The sequence below is a fragment of the Salmo trutta genome, chromosome 5 (genome assembly GCF_901001165.1).
Source record: "Salmo trutta chromosome 5, fSalTru1.1, whole genome shotgun sequence".
NCBI lineage: Eukaryota > Metazoa > Chordata > Actinopteri > Salmoniformes > Salmonidae > Salmo > Salmo trutta.
In genome coordinates this window covers 27,605,887-27,626,978 of record NC_042961.1, presented here as the reverse complement: position 1 = coordinate 27,626,978, position 21,092 = coordinate 27,605,887, and the positions used below count along the sequence as shown (strand labels likewise).

Genomic DNA, 21,092 nt, shown 5'->3' with positions numbered 1-21,092 from the left:
TGGAAAGTGTTATGAATTATATTATTTTTTATTGTGGTAAAAAGGTAAGGGGTCCTAACGTTTATGAGGGGTGTGTGTGTGTGTGTGTGTGTGTGTGTGTGTGTGTGCATGTGTGTGTTCTTTGACTTGAGCATTGATCTGTCTGGGCACAGTCTCAGTTCACAATGCTTTTCTCATATCAGCCAAATGTCACGTCCTGACCAGTAAAGGGGTCATTTGTCATTGTAGTATGGTCAGGGCGTGGCAGGTGGTGTTGTTTTTGTATGTTTTGGGGTTGGTTTGTTTAGAGGGGATTGGTTCTAGTTTTCATTTTCTATGTTTATTTTCTATGTGTGGCCGAGTATGGTTTCCAATCAGAGGCAGGTGTCTTTCGTTGTCTCTGATTGGAAGCCATACTTAGGCAGCCCTTTTTTCCTTTGGGTTTGTGGGTGGTTGTTTTTTTTTCTCATAAAGTCTTAGTACCTTACGTAACTGTCATTTTGTCGTTTGTTCATTTTTGTTTGTGTTCACTTTACTCATTAATAAAAGAAGATGAGCACTATACCGCTGCGCCTTGATCTGTCCCTTACAACGCTTGTGACACATAAAATGAAATTACTGTAGTGAAACATTACATTAAGGACCCTCAAAGAACAGCATAACCTACTAAAAACAATATCTTGGTTGGTTAGTTAACCTGAGGGTCTTCACAGACTCCACTCATGCTTTATTTGTTTAATTCTCCATAAAGAAGCCATACATAGCCCTTCTAGTGGTCAAGTCCACGCTCCTATTTCATTGTCACCATGAATATGTGACGTAAGGACCCTAATGTTTTTTTTTGGTCACCCATACCAAAAAAGTGCCAATGTAGACCAGGGAGAGCACTGGCGCCACGCTCGTCTCACAGTGTATCGAACGAACGACAGAACAGTTATACTGTACGTAGCAAGGAAGACCGTAAATTGAGCAAGACACATCTAGACAATCAAACACCCTTATTTGGAACTAAGCTACTAGATCAGTGTTTGCAATAGTATTTGTATTATTGTTTTTTTGTAGGCTATATACGACCGTTTCTCTGTCTCTATAGTGATATGTTGTTACCGTGGGCAGCTTATAGCCTGCAATAAAACAGCTTCGACTTCTACCTCAACCCAACCGTCAGCCAACGGATAAAGGACACATGCAGAAGCTTACAGGTAACATGCATTTATATTATCTGCCACTTTCAATTGGTTCGCAATTTATGCAGGTGTATACCCCACCAATTCATCCAATATGAAATAATGTGGCTTCATTCATACCAATTGACTTTGTTCAATAGGAGATAGTTGTGTAAATATCTGATGATTCATAGCATCACGCCCCTGACATCTATAGTATACAGAATGGATATAAAGGTAGTAAATGCACATAAAATGTGCACGCATATCTGGACAGATTGGAAACCGGTGAGGTAGTAATAACATAATAAAACCCTTCGAAGACTGTCTACCTGCGTAAAAGACTGTTGCGCTCTAATCTGACGACCAATCTAATAAACTAAATGTGTATAATCAGAATAATGAAAGGTTTTATTATATGTTGAATTGGACAACAATGTGAATTCGCTGCGAAATAACATTCGTGCCTCCTGTTTTGAGATGTCTGGCAATGTCTGAAGTGCATTTAATAGCCGAGGCTATAGCGCTGTAACAGGTGCTGGAAACTGAATAAACATGTTGAGGTGGGGATGTTTAGACGAAGCATAATCTATTTGATCATAGTGCAAATTCACTTCTTGAAATAAGCAAATGCAATATAAAACATTGTATTCTCCTATCACATGCATCATTTGTCATCAAGTCATAATTGAAAGGTATGAACCATAGAAACCTCATATGCTCATTAACAGTGTGCTTAGTGTGCTTAGTAAACATCTCTCAAACAATCCGTTCTGAAAATTGTGTGTCTGTGTTACAGTTGTAATAGAGCTTAGTATAAGCCTTAAGAGAATACTGCCTTTCCCTTTAACTGCAGCTTAGCTTTAATTGGGGGATTTTGGTTGTCGACTACATGATGGCCCACTGGGCATAGACATCAATTGAAAGTCTATTCCACATTGGTTCAACGTCATTTCATTGAAATGACGTGGAAACAACGTTGATTCAACCAATGTAAGCCCAATGCCAAGACTGTGCAAAGCTTTCATCAAGGCAAAGGGTGGCTATTATAAGAATCTCAACTATAAAATATATTTTGATTTGTTTAACACTTTTTTGGGGTTACTACATGATGCCATATGTGTAATTTCATAGTTTTGATGTCTTCGCTATTATTCTACAATGTAGAAAATAGTAAAAATAAAGAAAAACCCTTGAATGAGTAGGTGTTCTAAAACTTTTGACCTGTAGTCTAGTTAAGTTTTGATGTAGCCTTCCTTGCCAGGCTGGCTAATGAGTAAGACCATAATATAACATATGTCACAATTTCAGTGTCTCGTTAAATGTTATTGAACCTGGCAGTTTCACACTCTTAAATAGCATAGCCAGATGAAATTTTGCCGAGCCTGATTAAATGTTGCTGAGACATTGCATTGTTCAGTCAGATAGGCATTTTGAGATGTGAAGACAACTTCGACTGAACCTCGACTGAATTACAACTATGTCAACAGTAACGACTAGCCTAAACCTGCTCTCCTCAAAAGACAAAACCTGTTCATTCATTCTAAACCAGTAGAGCAGTACACCTTTAAATGTCACTGGAAACATTGAAAGTCTTCTGTCAGCCAGACAGGCGTCAATAAACCATTCATTCTGTGCTCATACAACCACTATTGTTGTACTGTGTTATACAGAAGTAACTAATTACCACTGTTAGATAATCATTGGGATTATTTCCACATATGCAATTGACTTCCACATGCACTAACAGATAAAAGGCAATAAGAGAAAAACAATATGAGAAAAAGAAAGATGAACATACAGCTGACTAGAGCCACTATGAACCAAGAAGATTATGGTTGATGGTCAGCCTGAGGACAATGCAGAGTCCAGTAGGAGGGAAAGAGGTGTCATAAGTGTCGTAGTGAGTGGACCAAAACGCAGCGGGTATATGTATGCTCATCTTCTTTTATTGAAGAAAACCAAAACCAAAAACCTTATACTAAACAAACAACGAAAAACAGTCCTGTAAGGTACACTGACAATACATGGAAACAACTACCCACAAAACCCATGGAAAACACCCCTACTAAATAGGACCTTCAATTAGAGGCAACGAGGAACAGCTGCCTCCAATTGAAGTTCAACCCAAGAAACTTAAACATAGAAATAGACACACTAGAACAAACATAGAAATATACTAACATAAACCAAAAACCCCGAAACACATAAAACAAACACCCCCTGCCACGCCCTGATCAAACTACAATAACAAATAACCCCCTTTACTGGTCAGGATGTGACAAGAGGACAGCTAGCAGGCAGCAGCAGTAGCAGTGGGACTGTCACAGCCAAGCACTAGCAACTTTTAGGTTACGGCAAATAGAGCCAAATGATGTCCTTTTACTAATGAACCACTGGCTCTGTCTGCTGCGAAACTATCGGTATGCACCCTGTTCTGCCACCTCTCAGAGCCCAGTCTCAGCCTTGCTTCTTGGATTTTGCCTCTTGGCTCATACACAACAATTTAACAGAACAGAATCACCTCACAAATACCAAACGCCACTGGCATACCACACCACTCATTTTCAATTCAAGTCTGTTCTGTGAATAGATTGGAATAGTTTTCGGGCATTGCAAAATTATCATTGTCTTAAATGCAGATTTTGAAGTAACCTCGTCCCCAGGCTGGAAGTCTAGGGCTGTGGTGTTGAGACTACACATGAAGTGACTTTCAATTTATGTTTGGAATTGAGTTTGAATTCACCACAGCCCTTATCTCAATATATACTTCCCTAAGGTGCCAGGACAGGCCCATCCATTTAATAGTGTGGTATATCCGAAGAAATTACATTTTTTTTATGTTGTTACTGATAACATATGTTTCTTGTTCCCTTTATATTACCATACAGCATTTTTTAAAAAGACTGACTTGCTCAGGGAAAGCTTAAAGTATTTATACAGCTTCTATTCTTTCATGAGAATCCTAATTAGGAAAGGATAGTTGCAGCTACTCTGCTGAAAGCTAATTCAGTGCCAGTGGAGTTGACATTTTAATCAATACTGTATGGACTCTTTTTAAATGGGTTCCGATACATGTCTACAGCTCATTGTTAGGTCAAAGTCAATACAGCGAAATCTTACCTTTTTGCACAAAGATAGACACATCCATTCCACTGCAGTGTCGAAACAAAACACAGAAAGGCCTTAAATCACAAAATAAAGAACATATTATGATAGTTTAGTGAATCAAATAGATTGATTAGAAATGAAACAAAACGTTTCTTCGTCTCTGTCCCAAGACATTGCATATGGGTGTCATCAACATGACCTCTTCAACTCAGTGCAGTAATTGACGTCTGTCCTACTTACCTAGGACCAACTCTGTGGCATTGTGGATAGAGTGTCCACCCTGATATTGGAAGGTTGGGAGTTAGATCCCTGGATGAGTCATACCAAGGACTATAAAAACGGGACCCGATGGCGGTAAGGACCTGTGATAGACTAACGTCCTGTCTAGGACGTGTACTTGAATACTGCAGAAACAGGAGATAGGCTCCTGCGTCTATGGGCTGTTCCATCTCGCACAAGCTGAAGGTTTTCACACGCCTTGACTTTTTCCCAATACCCCCATAATGTCGAAGTGGAATTATGTTTTTGAAAATGTTTACAAATGAATTAAAACCGAAATGCTGAAATGTTTAAAGTCAATAAGTATTCAACCCCTTTGTTATGGCAAGCCTAAATACATTCAGGAGTAAAAAATGGCTTAATAAGTTGCATGGACTCACTCTGTGTGCAATAATATTGATTAACATGATTTTAGAAGGACTACTTCCTCTCTTTACCCCACATATATAATTATCTGTTAGGTCCCTCAGTCGAGCAGTGAATTACAAACACAAATTCACCTACAAAGACCATGGTTTTCCAATGCCTCGCAAAGGGCACTTATTGGTAGATGGATACAAATAAAAAAAAACAGACATTGAATATCCATTTGAGCATGGTGAAGTTATTAATTACACGTTAGATGGTGTATCAATACACCCAGTCACTACAACGATACAGACATCCTTCTTAACTTAGTAAGAAACCACTCAGAAATTTCACCATGAGGCCAATGGTGAGTTTAAAACAGTTGCAGAGTTTAATGGCTGTGATAGGAGAAAACTGAGGATGGATCAACAACATTTTAGTTGCTCCACAATACTAACCTAACTGACAGAGTGAAAAGAAGGAAGCTTGTACAGAATAAACATATTCAGAAACATGCATCCTGTTTGCGACAAGGCAATAAAGTAATACTCCAAAAAATGTGGCAAAGCAATTAACTTTTTGTCCTGAATACAAAGTGTTATGTTTGGGGCAAATACAATACAACACATGAATGAGTAGCACTCTCCATATTTTCAAGCTTAGTGGTGGCTGCATCATGTTATGAGTATGCTTGTAATTGTTACGTACTGGGGAGTATTTGAGGATAAAAAAGACATGTAATGGTGCTAAGCACAGGCAAAATCCTAGAGAAAAACTTGGTTCAATTTGCAAACATTTCTGAATAGATTATTTCACTTTGTCATTATGGGATATTGTGTGTGGATTTTTGAAATATTTAATCCATTTTGAATTCAGGCTGTAACATAACAAAATAATAAGTCAAAGGGTATGAATACTTTCTGAAGACACTGTACTTACCTAGGATGGTAGTGTCATGATAATGTCCTAAAAAATGTAATAGAGCAAATAGTCATGACAGTTGGTGTCTGTTATGACAACCGAACACTGTCATGACACAACCATTGTTTGATTACTGAATTTGGTAGATATGGGCATTGTTTGACAAATATAAATAATGAATCCAAAGGCTTAATGGTGCAGTGGTCTCAAACTCCTGGCCAGCGGGGCACATCAGATCCGTAAGCCACAGTTTGGTGGCCCTGTCTGGAGTTTGATACCACTGCACAAAACAGGAGCCAAAGTTATAGAATATACTGTATAAGGACACACTTCATTTTATTGTTCTTTATAACACTGTTCACTGATCTAAATTGGTCTGGTAATATCTTCAAGCTACAGTAAATTCATTCTTCCTGAAGAGAATCATGATCTCTTTTCTAATCAATTTCTCCCTGTATACAGTGCTCTGATTTATTTGAACTGGTATCCATTGATTATTTTTCCTTTGTTCTGAGTTGGGAGTGAGAGTGTTAGATTCAAGTAATTTTTTAGCCATTTTCTCCTCAGTCTATCTCTGCTGGAAGTATTTGATGCAAGGAAGCGTTAATGTAAGAAGCCTATTGATTTCCTGACACAGGCGAAATCAATACAGTCCAAGTAAATAGGCTTTTCTTTATGTCATGTGAGGTGTTTCTTTGATAGGATCGGACATTGCAATAAAAAAAACAGAATTCTTTCCATTATTGGGGCTAACTTGGAGACAATTAGTCATATCTGTTTATGCTGTATAGCCATCTCCTATGTTTGGCCATGACAACGACCTGAGGAGCTGGTTCTAGATGCGTAAAGAGGTCAATGGAACTCGACCAAAACAATGTAAATGCCATGGATACGCGTGGGGGAAAGATCCTGAATCTTCTTATTGCCCCCCTGAAAAATTTGCCTACATTTAGGATGGGTTCGAATACCCATACTAACATACCGTATACTACATACTTAATGAGTATATACTACATACTATATACTATTAGTTCATTTTAATATACTTTGAGTAGTTAGTTAGATAGCCTATAGTTAATATACTGGCAAGTTTGATGTATAAGTAGCCAATTAACGTTAGGTAGCTAGCTAACATACCGGTACATACTGCTGTAATGATATACTATGTGGTTCATAAGGATAGCGTAGCTAACAAATTGTCAGCCAACAGAATGTGTAAGGTAACTTTTTTGAAAAGTCGTTACTTTATTACATTGATCAACATTTTCTTAACATTTGTCATAATTAGTTAAAGCAAGTAATTTGTATCCGGTCTCGTACCTCGGCTGTATATTTTTCACCATTTTCTTCAAATCTGAAAACGATGTGAAGCCACGCCCATTTCCTGAGGAATTGCATTATGGGCCATAAAGTACAGAAATAGTGTCCTCTGCGTGTATACTTTATATTTTGGAGAATTTATTACGACATCCGGCAACTTTTGGCATACTAACTATATCCCTACTATGACCAATAAGCATACTATATACTCAATTCACGTCACAAATAGTACAGTTAGTGCGGTTAGTATGAGTATTCGAACACAGCTTTAGTCTATTGTTTATATGTGTATTTCACACTATGTTAAGGTAAGAGTATAATGCTTGTATGGATGTCAACCCCAATACATGTTCATGTCATCGTCACCAATAAACTGCATTACAGTTTAAAACAGCTTTGACTACCACCTCTAATTTCTGTATGCTAGCTATGCTACCAGTTTATACAAAACGGGAGTTAGCGTTTAGCAGTCACTTCTTCTATACCTGAAAAGGGACAACTTCTAAATGTTATGCTGCGAAATCTGCCAAATACCCTGTATATCCAAATCAGACTTTAGTAACCACACTGTGGGCCTGTCATAATACATCTATCGTGATACATTTGAAGAATATTCACTTTGTTAGATCAGATTTGTTGAAACGTGCGTCATCTGGCATCCTTCTTCTATCCCCCACGGTCTGCGTTCCATTGACCTCTTCACCGCATCTATCCAACCGATTTTGGACCAGGCTAGGAGACAATATCAATGTCTATACTAAATGTGACAATCCGGTCAAATAATTAATTCCGGTTTCATTCTCTTTTTCCAGATGGACTAGCTCACACCGGAGATGTGAAGTGTGTTATGTGAAGCCACGGTGTCATCCCACCTTGCAGGTGGTGGGGAGAGATGATGCACTCTGTTGCCATGACAGCGGAAGTCCTGTTTGTTATGTGGTTTCTCATGACCAGTACTCAGTGTAATCCCGTGGCAGACTTGTTGGTGAGCCGGGAACGCTTTGAGCGCGTCCTGACCCAGGCCAGAGAGGACAAGTATGACAAGCAGCAGGCCTCGGAGGGGGCGCTCAGTTACAGCACCCAACAACAGCTGAAGGAGATCAGCTTCATGGGCCTGGAGGCCAACAGAGGGGTCAGCAATAGAACTTCTGTCAACAGATCCAGGACGAACTCCAGCTCCCAGAAACGTGGTGGATCCAAAGGTGGGAAGGCATCACAGGAGTTGTGGGAAGAGCAAGAGGGGGGCCTGAGTCGAGTAGACGAGGGCCCCACAAGTGAAACAAACCTCTCTCTTGACGCTATCGATGAGTACGCATATCCAGATTACAGGGGGAAGGGCTGCATTGATGAGAGTGGCTTTGTGTTTGCCATCGGGGAGAAATTTACTCCGGGGCCCTCCACGTGCCCGTGCCTCTGCACGGACGAGGGACCCCTGTGTGCCAAGCCTGAATGTCCCAAAGTTCACCCTCGCTGCATCCGGGTGGACACCAGCCAGTGCTGTCCAGAGTGCAAGGAGAAGAAGAACTATTGTGAGTTCAGGGGAAAAGTCTACACAACGCTACAAGAGTTTAAGGTGAGTCTGGAAATTAGGTCTTTAAAGATTTACAGGGTCGTATTCTCTAGGAACCAAACAAATGCCAACAAGCCAAAAAAGGGATGGATTGCCTCAACGTGTCCAATAAGAAAAGTTTGTGTTTGTTATCCGTTGCAAAACGTTTGGCTACATGAATACAACCCATGTGATGTTGACACACCAATCCTTAGGCAGCATATTTCATGGTGCTGTTTCCTTTCAGTGTCTTAAAAAGGGGTTCTTTGACAGTCTGTGCTTCACGAGATTAACCTCTGAATTGAAAAGGAACTCCAGCAGCACTGATCTACATGCGCCACAGATTGAATGTATCTTGTTACCAACGTTTCAGTCTCAGTAGACCTTCATCAGGGAAACTGTTGATAGCCTGCCAGTTGTATGCTGGGTTCCTCGTGAGCACTATACCAAGACAAAGATCCTTTTCAGTGCAGCAAGCAAGCAAGCAGCCAAGCACATTTAAAATGTCAAAACTCTGTATTTATTTTATTCACACAAAGCTTGAATTATACTTGGCGCTGCTGAATTGAATAGTACTGTTTAAGATTAAGAGCATTTTATCCCTTGATATTCTTATCTTGTTACACTTGCTAGTTTTTGTGGAGTTGTCTATTTTAAGCCAAGCTCAGGAGACCTCAAAAGGTCTTATCTCTTGATTTACTATACCATCAGCTTTCTATTCTATATTTGATCAAAAATGTATTATATGTGGCTGTATAATGCGTCCCTTTGTGCTAGCACTGGAGGGTCACACCAAGAGGTTAGGTCTAATATGGGATTTATTTCTGCTAACGCAGAGTGATACAAGCAGCTCTGTATTGAGAGGCACAGCTTGTTGCTCTCCTGGGAGAAGTCTGCAGAGAGAGAGAGAGAGAGACAGGCAGAGATCAGAGAAAGAAAAGAGAAAGAGAGAGAGATACTGACTTCCACTGAAGTAAATAGCACTATCCTCTGCGGATGCCTGCCTATGGGATTTGAAACAAAGCAACAGGCAAAGCCTTCTGGTTGATTGCTGTGTTCTGCGGTGGTACAGTAAGTGGCGTCTCTCTTGCCGTTTTTCACAGTGGAGTGCCAGGCCGAAGCTCGAGACGCTCTGCAATCAACTTGATCCATGCTGTTAGGATTAACCTATGGTCTCTGATTAAAAGGAAAGGCTCGCATGGCCACGAGTGCCTTCAGACATCTCCAGTCGAGGGGGGTGACTTGGTTGAAGGCGTATTGTCGACACAAGCTGCATCAGACAGTCTTTCGGAACCTGTTTTTCTCCAATACTTTCAGAAATGGAAAGCTCCATTAAACAAACAAACTGTTCTCTCTTGTTCACAAAGCAATACACTTGGAAGCTTCTATCTGTTACCCACTGAGCACACAATCAGCACATTGATTTCCCCATTTTCGGTTGATTGCGCACTGAAGTTCATTTCTCCTCTCCTTCAAATAAAGTATTTATTTCCAATAAAGTTCTGTAAGATCGGAACTTCCTGTGTTCTAAGCTTTGTGGCTGAATGTTCGATGTTCAATGTCATTGTGTTGGCTAGTGGGACGGACATGTGTGTGTGCCTGTGTGTATGTGTGTGTCTGTGTGCGAGTGAGTGAGTGCTTACATGAAAGAGATTTACAAATAGTCTTTCTCCCTCTGCCCCCAGGTGTCTCCGTGTGAGAAGTGTCGCTGTGAGGGGAGTGGAGAGGTGTTGTGCTCTGTGTCAGCATGCCCTCAAACAGAGTGTGTGGATCCAGAGTATGAGCCTGATCAGTGCTGCCCCATCTGTAAGACCGGTGAGTGATCATGCTTGTCTCAAAACACTTACGTTACCTTAATACGGAACACACAGTATGCACACATGCAGCACTGAACCATTTAATTTACCATTTGAATTTGAGTGTATGTCTTTGGTAGAGGTCGACCGATTAATCGGAATGGCCGATTAATTAGGGCCGATTTCAAGTTTTCATAATAATCGGTAATTGGTATTTTTGGCCACCGATTTGCCAATTCTTTTTTTAAATGTTTTTTTCATTTTTCATTTTTATATATATATATATATATATATATATATATATATATATATATATATATATATATATATATATTTTTACACCTTTATTTAACTAGGCAAGTCAGATTAAGAACACATTCTTATTTTCAATGACGGCCTAGGAACGGGGGTTAACTGCCTTGTTCAGGGGGGATTCGGGGATTCGTTTTTGCAACCTTCCGGTTACTAGTCCAATGCTCTAACCACCTGCCTTACATTGCACTCTACGAGGAGCCTGCATGGCAGGCTGACTACCTGTTACGCGAGGGCAGCAAGAAGACAAGGTAAGTTGCTAGCTAGCATTAAACTTATCTTATAAAAAACTATCAATCTTAACATAATCACTAGTTAACTACACATGGTTGATGATATTACTAGTTTATCTAACGTGTCCTGCGTTGCATATAATCGATGCGGTGCCTGTTAATTTATCATTGAATCATAGCCTACTTCGCCAAACGGGTGTTGATTTAACAAGCGCATTTGCGAAAAAAGCACTGTCGTTGCACCAATGTACCTAACCATAAACATCAATGCCTTTCTTTAAAATCAATAAACAAGTATATATTTTTAAACCTGCATATTTAGTTAATATTGCCTGCTAACATGAATTTGTGTCACATCTCTAGCGTTCATTGCACGCAGAGTCAGGGTATATGCAACAGTTTGGGCCGCCTGGCTCGTTGCGAACTAATTTGCCAGAATTTTACGTAATTATGACATAACATTGAAGGTTGGGCAATGTAACAGGAATATTTAGACTTAGGGATACCACCCGTTAGATAAAATACGGAACGGTTCCTTATTTCACTGACAGGAAAAACGTTTTGTTTTCGAGATGATAGTTTCGACCATATTAATGACCTAAGGCTCGTATTTCTGTGTGTTATTATTTTATAATTAGGTCTATGATTTGATAGAGCAGTCTGACTGAGCGATGGTAGGCAGCAACAGGCTCGTAAGCATTCATTCAAAACAGCACTTTCGTGCGTTTTGCCAGTAGCCCTTTGCAATGCATTGCGCTGTTTATGCCTTCAAGCCTATCAACTCCCAAGATGAGGCTGGTGTAACCGATGTGAAATGGCTAGCTAGTTAGCCAGGTGCACGCTATTTGCGTTTCAAATGTCACTCGCTCTGAGACTTGGAGTGGTTGTTCCCCTTGCTCTGCATGGGTAGCGCTGCTTCGAGGGTGGCTGTTGTCGATGTGTTCCTGGTTCGAGCCCAGGTAGGAGCGAGGAGAGGGACGGAAGCTATACTGTTACACTGGCAATACTAAAGTGCCTATAAGAACATCCAATAGTCAAAGGTATATGAAATACAAATTGTATAGAGAGAAATAGTCCTATAATTCCTATAATAACTACAACCTAAAACTTCATACCATAACTTCATACCAATATTGAAGACTCATGTTAAAAGGAATCACCAGCTTTCATATGTTCTCATGTTCTGAGCAAGGAAATTAAACATTAGCTTTTTTTACATGGCACATATTGCACTTTTACTTTCTTCTCCAACACTTTGTTTTTGTATTATTTAAACCAAATTGAACATGTTTCATTATTTATTTGAGGCTAAATAGATTTTATTGATGTATTATATTAAGTTAAAATAAGTGTTCATTCAGTATTGTTGTAATTGTCATTATTACAAATAAATAAACACAAAGAATCGGCCGATTAATCGGTATCAGGTTTTTGACCCGCCAATAATTGGTCTCGGTATCGGCGGCGAAAAATCATAATCGGTCGACCTCTAGTCTTTGGGAAATCATACATGATTGCCCAGAAAAATCATGCCTTACCATAGTTTGTTGCAATGCTATTAATTAATATGATAGTGTGCAAGTGTGAATGCATCTTTATTACCCAGCCCTATTTGTTTCCAACGTGAACAGATGCTCCTGGTAAGTTGCCACAATATGCTGGTGTGAATAAAAGGCGAGTCAAAGTTTGGGAATCCTGGGTTAGGGTGAGAACCTTCTGATTTGAAAGCATTGCACTGTCTTAGAGGAGTGCTTCTCTGGCTCACTGTGGATTATCTGAAGTTGTTTCTGATGATTTTAGACAGCATGTCCTAGATTGTGTCCCCTTGTTTTTCATGGCGTGACTCTAATGCAGCATGGCAATGTCAGCAACGTTGCCTCCTTCAGCAAAAATAATGATGACTGGTGATATGTATCTCGAACGTATCTCGGCCTCTTAAAGCGATGCTGTACCACAAACAAGGGAAATGCAATCAACATGAAATGAAATATCTTCATATTTACTCTATTGCTGCAAACACACAAAAACTGATACCAACAAAAAGTAATATATTTGTCATCTTCACTTGTGTTTTTTTTAAATACATTTAATTGATAGTGATATTTTTTAAATAGCTATTTTTGCATACATGTGCATCCTGTCTCTTCAGCAGTAGTGTTCTCTCTCTCTCTCTAGAGATGTTTTGGAATAGTAAAGTTAGTATACAAGTTCCTTGGTGCTGAGATTTGAATAACTCAATGTTTGCCCCAAAGTCAGGTTTTGGTGGGTTCCGTTTTCAGAGTTAAGAATCTGCAGAGAAGAGGCACAAGGACCTGCACTAGGAGAAATATGGCATACTGTATGTGGTGTCCATGTATATCAAAGACCCTAACAAATCTATGCGCTCATTCAGGCAATAAGAGCTTTGTAGTGTTATGGTTTTAAAATTAATCAAGGCTAGCTTCAGTCCCTCCATTACCATAAGATTACCACATTTCAATTTCCCCCCTTTTAGAGTAACACTGTAAAAATGTAAAGTGGTACTTGACTGTACATTTGACACAAATTTTGTCATGGCTCCATTTATCACGTTGGAGGTAAGACCCAGATGCAGACAGCGTTGAAGAAACAAAAGTTTATTCCTGACAATAGGGGCAGGCAATCAACAGGTCAAGGCAGGCAGGGGTCAATAATCCAGAGACAGTATAAAGGGTCCAGAACGGCAGGCAGTCTCAGGGTTAGGACAGGCAGAACAGTCAAAACCGGGAAGGACTAGAAAACAGGAGCAGGAAAACAGGCAGGAGCAGGAAAACAGGCAGGAGCAGGGAAAACCGCTGGTAGGTATGAAAGAACAAAACGAACTGGCAACAGACAAACAGAGAACACAGGTATAAATACACAAGGGATAATGGGGAGATGGACGACACCTGGAGGGGGGTGGAGACAAGCACACAGGTGTGACAGATCAGGGTGTGACACCATTGAGAAGTACTTGGGTCAGTAGATTTTTACATGGGTCTCAACATGGGTTTAGGTGTCTTCATTGTTTCATTGTGTTTCATAGTCTAGGCTACATTTACACGGTCTCGTAACAGAAATAATTGTTACTCATTTTCTGGAGTCTGTAAGAGGGCAATTGTCAGCCCTTGTAAAAGCCACTTATATCTGAATCAAGCTGAGAAGTTAACCTTTTTCTCATACGTCTCTGTTAATGTTGCGCATCCAGCTGCTTTAAGGGACTATGCAAAAAAAAAACATTGGCGCGTCCCAATAATGATCTCCTTTCTCCTAAAGTGTACACTCATTCACTACTTCCCACAGAGCTCAAAGCATCGGATTGGTGGAGGAATTGGCTAGAGGGAGTTTCCACCCTATTTCTTATACCAATTATTTCCTTCATAATCTGTGAAGTCAAGTGAACAAGGAGGAGAGAGACATAATTGGGACGCAGGAAGAGTGTTGATGCAGGAAGTTGTGTTACTGGGCCAGTAAGCAGCATCTTCATTCTGATCTCAGTGTCCTAGTGTTGCGCCATTATGGACACTAGGTTGTTCTGGTTCTCATGTGTTTGATACCCTGTCAAAGAGATGGAAATACATACTCATTTGCTTCACTTGACGGTCCCTTCCCACTGGGCACAGACATCAATTCAACGTCTATTCCACATTGGTTCAACATGATTTCATTGAAATGACGTGGAAACAACTTTGGTTAAACAGTGTGTGCCCAGTTGGTCGCCACCTCATTCACATTTCTTACATTATGTGTCCTTGTATGTTAACGTGTAGGTAGACAACACAACTTTTGCTTACAGTTGTGTTTACAGTAAGTGATCTTTATGTCCCTGTCCACTTCAATGTTGATTATAGATCTACCAAACTTAAACAGCTTACCCATTCTCCAATAAGTTTGACTCAGGTAGTCTCTTAAGTTTTTCGCTGTATCGTAGGAGTGCCAGGCTCGCGTACAGATGTTGTCTAAGGGGGAAACAGCTGTTGCAACCTCCTGAGCGCTCCATGCATCTGAAGTATGACATCAAAGCACCTCTCATTGCTAATGGCCATCATGTCACAGACAGGATGGGAGACTCACAAAAAAATATTGTCCAGTTGTGGAAAATGCCTTGTACTTGGGTCAGTAGATTACAGTAGATGTCCTTACTGACATGTTCAATATACATTATTTTTTAGAAGATCATCTGAGAAATAGAAGTTGGTCAATTAAGAAGTCATAGTCTACTTGGCATTAATGCTGTCATTATTTTATCTCATTTTCACATACATTACATTACTATAATGAATTATGATAGTAGGCATTGTATTAACATTGTAGAAAACCTACGTGTTGGGAAGATTGAGAGCTTCATCTATTATGCAGAGACATCATTTTGGCCTTTTCAGGCATGCAAAATCATTTGTGATCGTCAGCGAGAGCAACGTGTCTCAGATGTGTTGTTCACACTGTACGCAAAGAGACACTTGAGGAAAACCCAGGGGGGACAGATGAAAGTGAGAGATATCGCTAGCATCCAACCCAGGCAGTTGTTCATGAATATCAAAGAACATCTGTGGCATTGCAACTTTGTGAAATTAAAACAGGTTCACATTAGGTTTTTACCTGTTCATTTAACAAGGCTACTCAATCATGAAGATACAATCATCGCATTATATTGGGTTTCACATAACAACTAAAATACAGATGGCAGAATGCATGCACAGGTGCAGTCAATTGAAGTGTGGAAGAAAGACAAAAACAACCTTTCTCATCCTCTTAATACTTCTAAAGATTCCATGCACATGATTTGTGCACAAATTCAATTATACCTGTCTTCACAATATATTAAAATTATGTTAAGGAAATTCAGCATCACTTCTGTAAGTTTTAAGTTTCCTGCTGCTTCCAAGAATCCAGTAGTTGACTTTACTGACTCTAAATCCCTCTGTCCTCAATGCCTCAGTGGTGGTACTGGTAGCCCCTCCGTCTCGAGTTTTGCTCGTGCAGACCATCGCCTTGGCAACACTTAAGGAAACAAGTGGTGCTCTCAAAGGCTCAGACATTGGGGTCGACACTCATCTGAGGAGGTTGTAATAAACAGTCGAAACCGGAGCCAAAACCCTTTCAAACGGCAAAACACAAGAGAAAGAAGCCTGTTCGCTAGGGGGAACAGCAACTCTCTCATTTAAAATGAGGGAGGTATTGGTAAAAATATTCATTGAAGAGGTTTAGAGATGCTGTGAAAATATATTTAAGAGCACTTTCAAAATGGCAGGGGTAGGAGACATATGTGGTGGCGGGGATATTAGACTGCATTGATTTCCCACTTCGAAGCAGCTCTCGACCACCCTTGATTATGAAGGAAAGCAATGGCTTCCATTCTCGATACTATTACTCCTACTCATTAAATGCAAAAGCTCAGATGTCCATAACCATTCAACTGTGCAACATTTTGCTCTTTTTATTTCAATAATGCTCCCTGCAGACTCTATTAGACTATTTGCAAGACTATTACGATGGAAATATTTGTAGGTTTATTTCAGGCACTTATGCTTTAGCTTATTTGTTTTACTGTATCTGATGATATAATGGATTGGGATAAGAAAGCCATGGAAACACAGACAATGACAGCTTGTGAGATAAACATGAATGGAAAATGCTCTACTACTAGATAAACACTAAAACCTAACATAGAAGGTGTGCTGCTTCACAGAAGGTAAAACCTGGCACTGTCTTACACCATTGACTGTTCCAGAATAATGTGGCAGCACATACAGTATTAAAGATGGCACACTCATTCTAGTGCAACATGTTGGGAAGTAAATGATTCACAGCATAGAAAATCACTGCTCCAAAGGCTTCTCACACCCAAACAATTTATATTACCATTTTCACAAAGCCAAGGCATTTTGCTGCATTCATAATGCATAAGTACTAAGGAACTACATTTCTCACTATTCTGCTATTTCCCTTACCTCAACTCTCAGAGCCAGTAAAGTGGAGCATTAAGGATGTGTACATTATAAGGATGTGTCCCTGATTTATTTCTATCTCTCGTCTACCACCAGTAGCGTTGAGCCACAGGTGCTAATGGCTGTTTCTTTCACATTCAGCCCACCTGCTCAGTTTTCAGTACCTATTACACAATCACTTTTTGGACTGTCCATTTGTGTTTTCTGATATAGTTTGATGCTTAAGGTTATTAATGGTGGAAAATGTTCTTTTGAGGCCAATTGAATGTTTTCGGATAAAAACACTTTCTACTGTCAGAGAGAAGAGAGATGTTGTGTTAATGAAGCCATGGGGACTAAAAGATGGGCATTCATGTGATAAGCAGAAAGAAAGGGTGACAGCAATGAGTAAGCACAGCAGAGAGGCACATAATGGGTGCACACATTAAAAGGATTGAGTGTCATGCTAATCATTCTGTCCACAAATGGATGACAGGCTGTCTGTCGCTCAAGTCTTGGCTCCATAACAACATTTCTCCTGATTTGTATTGGGGTGAAGTATACCTCTTTATAGCATCACACATCACACATTATTTACCAGTTTGTCTCAATCGTTTTGATAGACTATCTTTGAGGAAATATTTTGCTTAATGTTATTAATGACTCAATTGCGACAGAAGACGGGACATGTGGTGAGTTGTTATTCAGGGAGGGTTTCTTCAGTCTTCATCTAGAGTTATAAATGTGTGAGTGCTCGCATTTTGACAGCCCCAGCAAACTGTTCACTATAGATTGATGCGCCAGCATGCCTCTCCTCAGTGCTTCTGTCCAGTGAAGATTCCTTTGCTTCAGCTGAAAGACTCACAACTTATCCGTGGGAGCAGCATCTTAATACCAGAATAGTGTTGCTCAAGCTCATGTTTTTTTTAAGGAGAAACCATTGCCTGCAGCTGTATGTCATGTTGTGGCTGCAGCTCCAGGAATGGGTATTTGGGTCCATGCTGCTTGAACGATAAGGGATGATTTATGTGAATATATTTTTAGCCAGTTGTGGAAGACAAATGGAGCTTCTTGAGACAATGGCCACCGTTTCACACTGGGAACCAGAGCTAAGTAGGTTATAATGTAGGTTACATGTAACTAAAAATTGATGAACAGAGATTTTACATTTCAGTGCAACTGCATTTATTAATTGAATATTGATGTTTTACAAAGTTGTATGTCTGATTTAAACATGAGGTTGAAATGGTTTTGATCATATGTGCATTAGTAACATTATTTTTCTTCAGAGAGACGGGTAATGAATTTGGGCATGTCTTCCCTTTTACCACCTGTTCAGGGGTTCGGCACCAAGAAAAACAGCACGCTGGGACTGTCGTTGGAGTGGGTGGAATTCTAACACAGTAGGGTGTCAGCATCTCAACTGTCCAGTGTTCTTACCGATTTGTATTGGCGTGATTGATAAACAGTAGCGATTATTTCATCGTTTTGATGTCTTCAATATTATTCTACAATGTAGAAAATAGTAAAAAAAAAAAAAAAAACCTTGAATGAGTAAGTGTGTCCAAACTTTTGACTGGTACTGTGTATTATGACGACATTTGGTGACGTTTTTGTTCGTTTTGGTCTTCAACAAGTATTTTTTTTGGCTGTTCATAATTCATAATTTTTTCAGTGAGGCCAATTCGGCAGCCGAAGTCTACGTCTCTTCGTTGGTGATTGGTAAACAGTAGCGATTCTTCAATGAAGTGTTTGTTGTCATTCAACGAGAGACAACTTGTTTTCATGAATTTCTTTTCACCTGAGAAATACTGCACCAAGCAGCTTAGTTATATGTATATGCAACTAAGATCTGCTCAGCAAAAAAATGTAAAAATGAATGAAATATTTATTGAGTTATCTTAGATTAATTCAGACTATTTTGAGGACGCGTATACTGGCTCCGGCATCTCAAGATGGACAAACAGTACTACTGAAGCTTTTTTTTAAATTTTCAACAAAGGTATTTTAAGGGAGTATGCGAGCACACTTGTTCGGTTTGCCAAGTTTGGCTAGGCGCCAGCCGAACCATAGCATGCTGACGGCTTTAGCCAGCCCATCCACTCCATCCACAATCCCACTAAGCTATTTTTCAGGGTAGATCAGCTCTTTGATTGACTGTATACAAGACCATTGAGATTGACCGAGACCACTTTAACAGTTACCTTGATTCTTCTTTTGCAAGGGCCAAACTGTTATGCAGACACACAAGTGATCCCAGCTGGGCGCGAGGTGAAGATTGATGAGTGTACAATCTGCTACTGCACGTATGAAGTGGGCACGTGGCAGATCGAGCATCAGGCTACCTGCAGCAAGAATGATTGCCAGGTGAGCTAGAGACTGGCCCTGACAGTGGGTATGGGGGCAGGGGCTATGGGGCCATAGGCGCTCCCGCCGTGTCTATGTCAGACAGCACGCAACTCAACGCTAGCCTGATTAAACCAGACTGAACGCTGGTGAGCGCAAACAAATATTAAGTGCAGCATTCAGTCTAGTTTAACCTGGCTAACTCAACGCAGCCTTCACCCAGTCTATACCAGACATCAGGGTCACCCCCAGACCGTATGATTTCTGCATTTACAATCACATGTATTATTAAATCAAGCTTTATATGAAGAGTTTGAATCCATATACAGAATATCTATTTATCTATGTACTGAATTATTTATGGAGAAAAACTAGCCAAAACATATTTTTTATAGCCACTGCATTTTATTAATCTGCAATGTATTGGGTTAGAGGTCAAATAAATGGAGTGGAATGTATAGAATCCTTACTGTCTGTGTTTTATGGAGGTAGAAACCATAGGCTACTGACAGGTGGTGTCATTCTTACACGATGCACCACCTGAAGTAAAACAATGGGTAAAACTTGTAAGGTTTCAATAAAAAAATTGTACGTAATTTTGAAAATAAATAGAAATGTAAGAAATGACATGACTGTTTGTGATTTAGTTATATGTATTTTGCAATTTCAATGTGTTTTGATTTTATGTGCTTTTTGTAAGCAGTTCTCTTTGTATTATGTATTCATGTTTAAAATAAACAGCAACCTGTGCGCTGTAGGTGCTTGAATGATAATATCAATCAATTTCTTGAACCAAATACATTTAAAAAAAAGTATAATCTATATTTTTTTTCAATTGTAAAAAAGAATAATCCAACTCCAGATACAAACTTATACGTACGAACAACAACTTACAGACACACACAAATGATGACTACCTCTCATCTGCCCGGACCCACATGCTCACCCTCCCATCCCTAGTGCCTGCATTATTGTTTGCCACTTGGCCTTAAATTGTACCAATTTGTTTTTCTCGGTCGCCCATGCTATTTCAATATTTCAGTAATAAATATTTGGATTTTGCCATTATGTTAATGATGGCGGATTGATTGATTTCCACGTTTTTAGTTTGTTTTTTCAAGATGAGCGATGAGAAGAGAATCATCCAGTCCATTGGGTAGCTCACTACACCATGTCTTGAAATATACAGACAGATGGATTAAAAGTAAGTCTACATTGTATTGTTCTGACAACCAACTTTCTAGTTCCGCCCACAACTTCTGAACTTTATAGCATTCCCAGAAAGCATGGATTATTTAGTCATTATTAGTTTTACACTTAAGACATGAATCTGCCGTTGTGTTGTAGAATTTGCTAATTTATTTTCTTGTGTAATAAATTCTATATATTATTTTATATTGGATTAAGCACACATTTTTTGTTAACTGTAATTCTGTTAGTTATGCTCCAACTTTCCCTCCTTCTTGTGCTAACATCAGTTCTTTTTAAGTCTTGGTTCCAATAGTTAAAAACATTTTATAAGATGTTGTCAGTTGGATAGGTTTTGTATATCTTCCCTATCATATGAACATCCTTTTCTGACTGAAATAGGATTTCCTCAAGGTTGCTCTGATGTCCAAAATATTTAAAATCGACATTTCGTGATATGTAACTTATAAGTATGTATTCAAAACTGTCTGCATTGGTTAGTCCAAAATTACTTTTTAATTCTGTCATGGAAATACATTTATTTTCTGTTACCAAGTAATTTTCAGTTTCTATGCCTTTATGTTTACGTTTTCCATGTGGACCAATTTATCTGTGAATTC

The 21,092-nt window shown here is 39.5% G+C and overlaps 1 protein-coding gene across 3 annotated transcripts; it reads left to right on the top strand.

Moving 5' to 3' along the window:
* The first annotated feature begins 681 nt into the window (after positions 1-681).
* On the top strand, positions 682-20,057 carry LOC115193984 (brorin). Of its 3 annotated transcripts, none has more exons than XM_029753183.1 (4): positions 682-1,181; positions 7,946-8,697; positions 10,359-10,488; positions 19,163-20,057. In XM_029753183.1, exons 2-4 carry the CDS (start codon positions 8,017-8,019, stop codon positions 19,312-19,314), a joined length of 963 nt encoding a protein of 320 aa, XP_029609043.1. In that variant the 5' UTR covers positions 682-1,181; positions 7,946-8,016; the 3' UTR covers positions 19,315-20,057. The 3 variants fall into 3 exon arrangements, with proteins under 3 accessions (XP_029609043.1, XP_029609042.1, XP_029609044.1); XM_029753182.1 differs by having other exon boundaries at positions 7,937-8,697; XM_029753184.1 differs by lacking the exon at positions 682-1,181 and adding an exon at positions 7,402-7,432 and having other exon boundaries at positions 7,937-8,697.
* Positions 20,058-21,092: the final 1,035 nt, after the last annotated feature.

Coding starts and splice junctions, on each gene's coding strand:
- LOC115193984 (XM_029753183.1), top strand. CDS start 8,017: ATGATGCACTCTGTTGCCATGACAGCGGAAGTCCTGTTTGTTATGTGG. Junction 8,698..10,358: donor CAACGCTACAAGAGTTTAAG/GTGAGTCTGGAA, acceptor CTCTGCCCCCAG/GTGTCTCCGTGTGAGAAGTG. Junction 10,489..19,162: donor CTGCCCCATCTGTAAGACCG/GTGAGTGATCAT, acceptor TTCTTTTGCAAG/GGCCAAACTGTTATGCAGAC.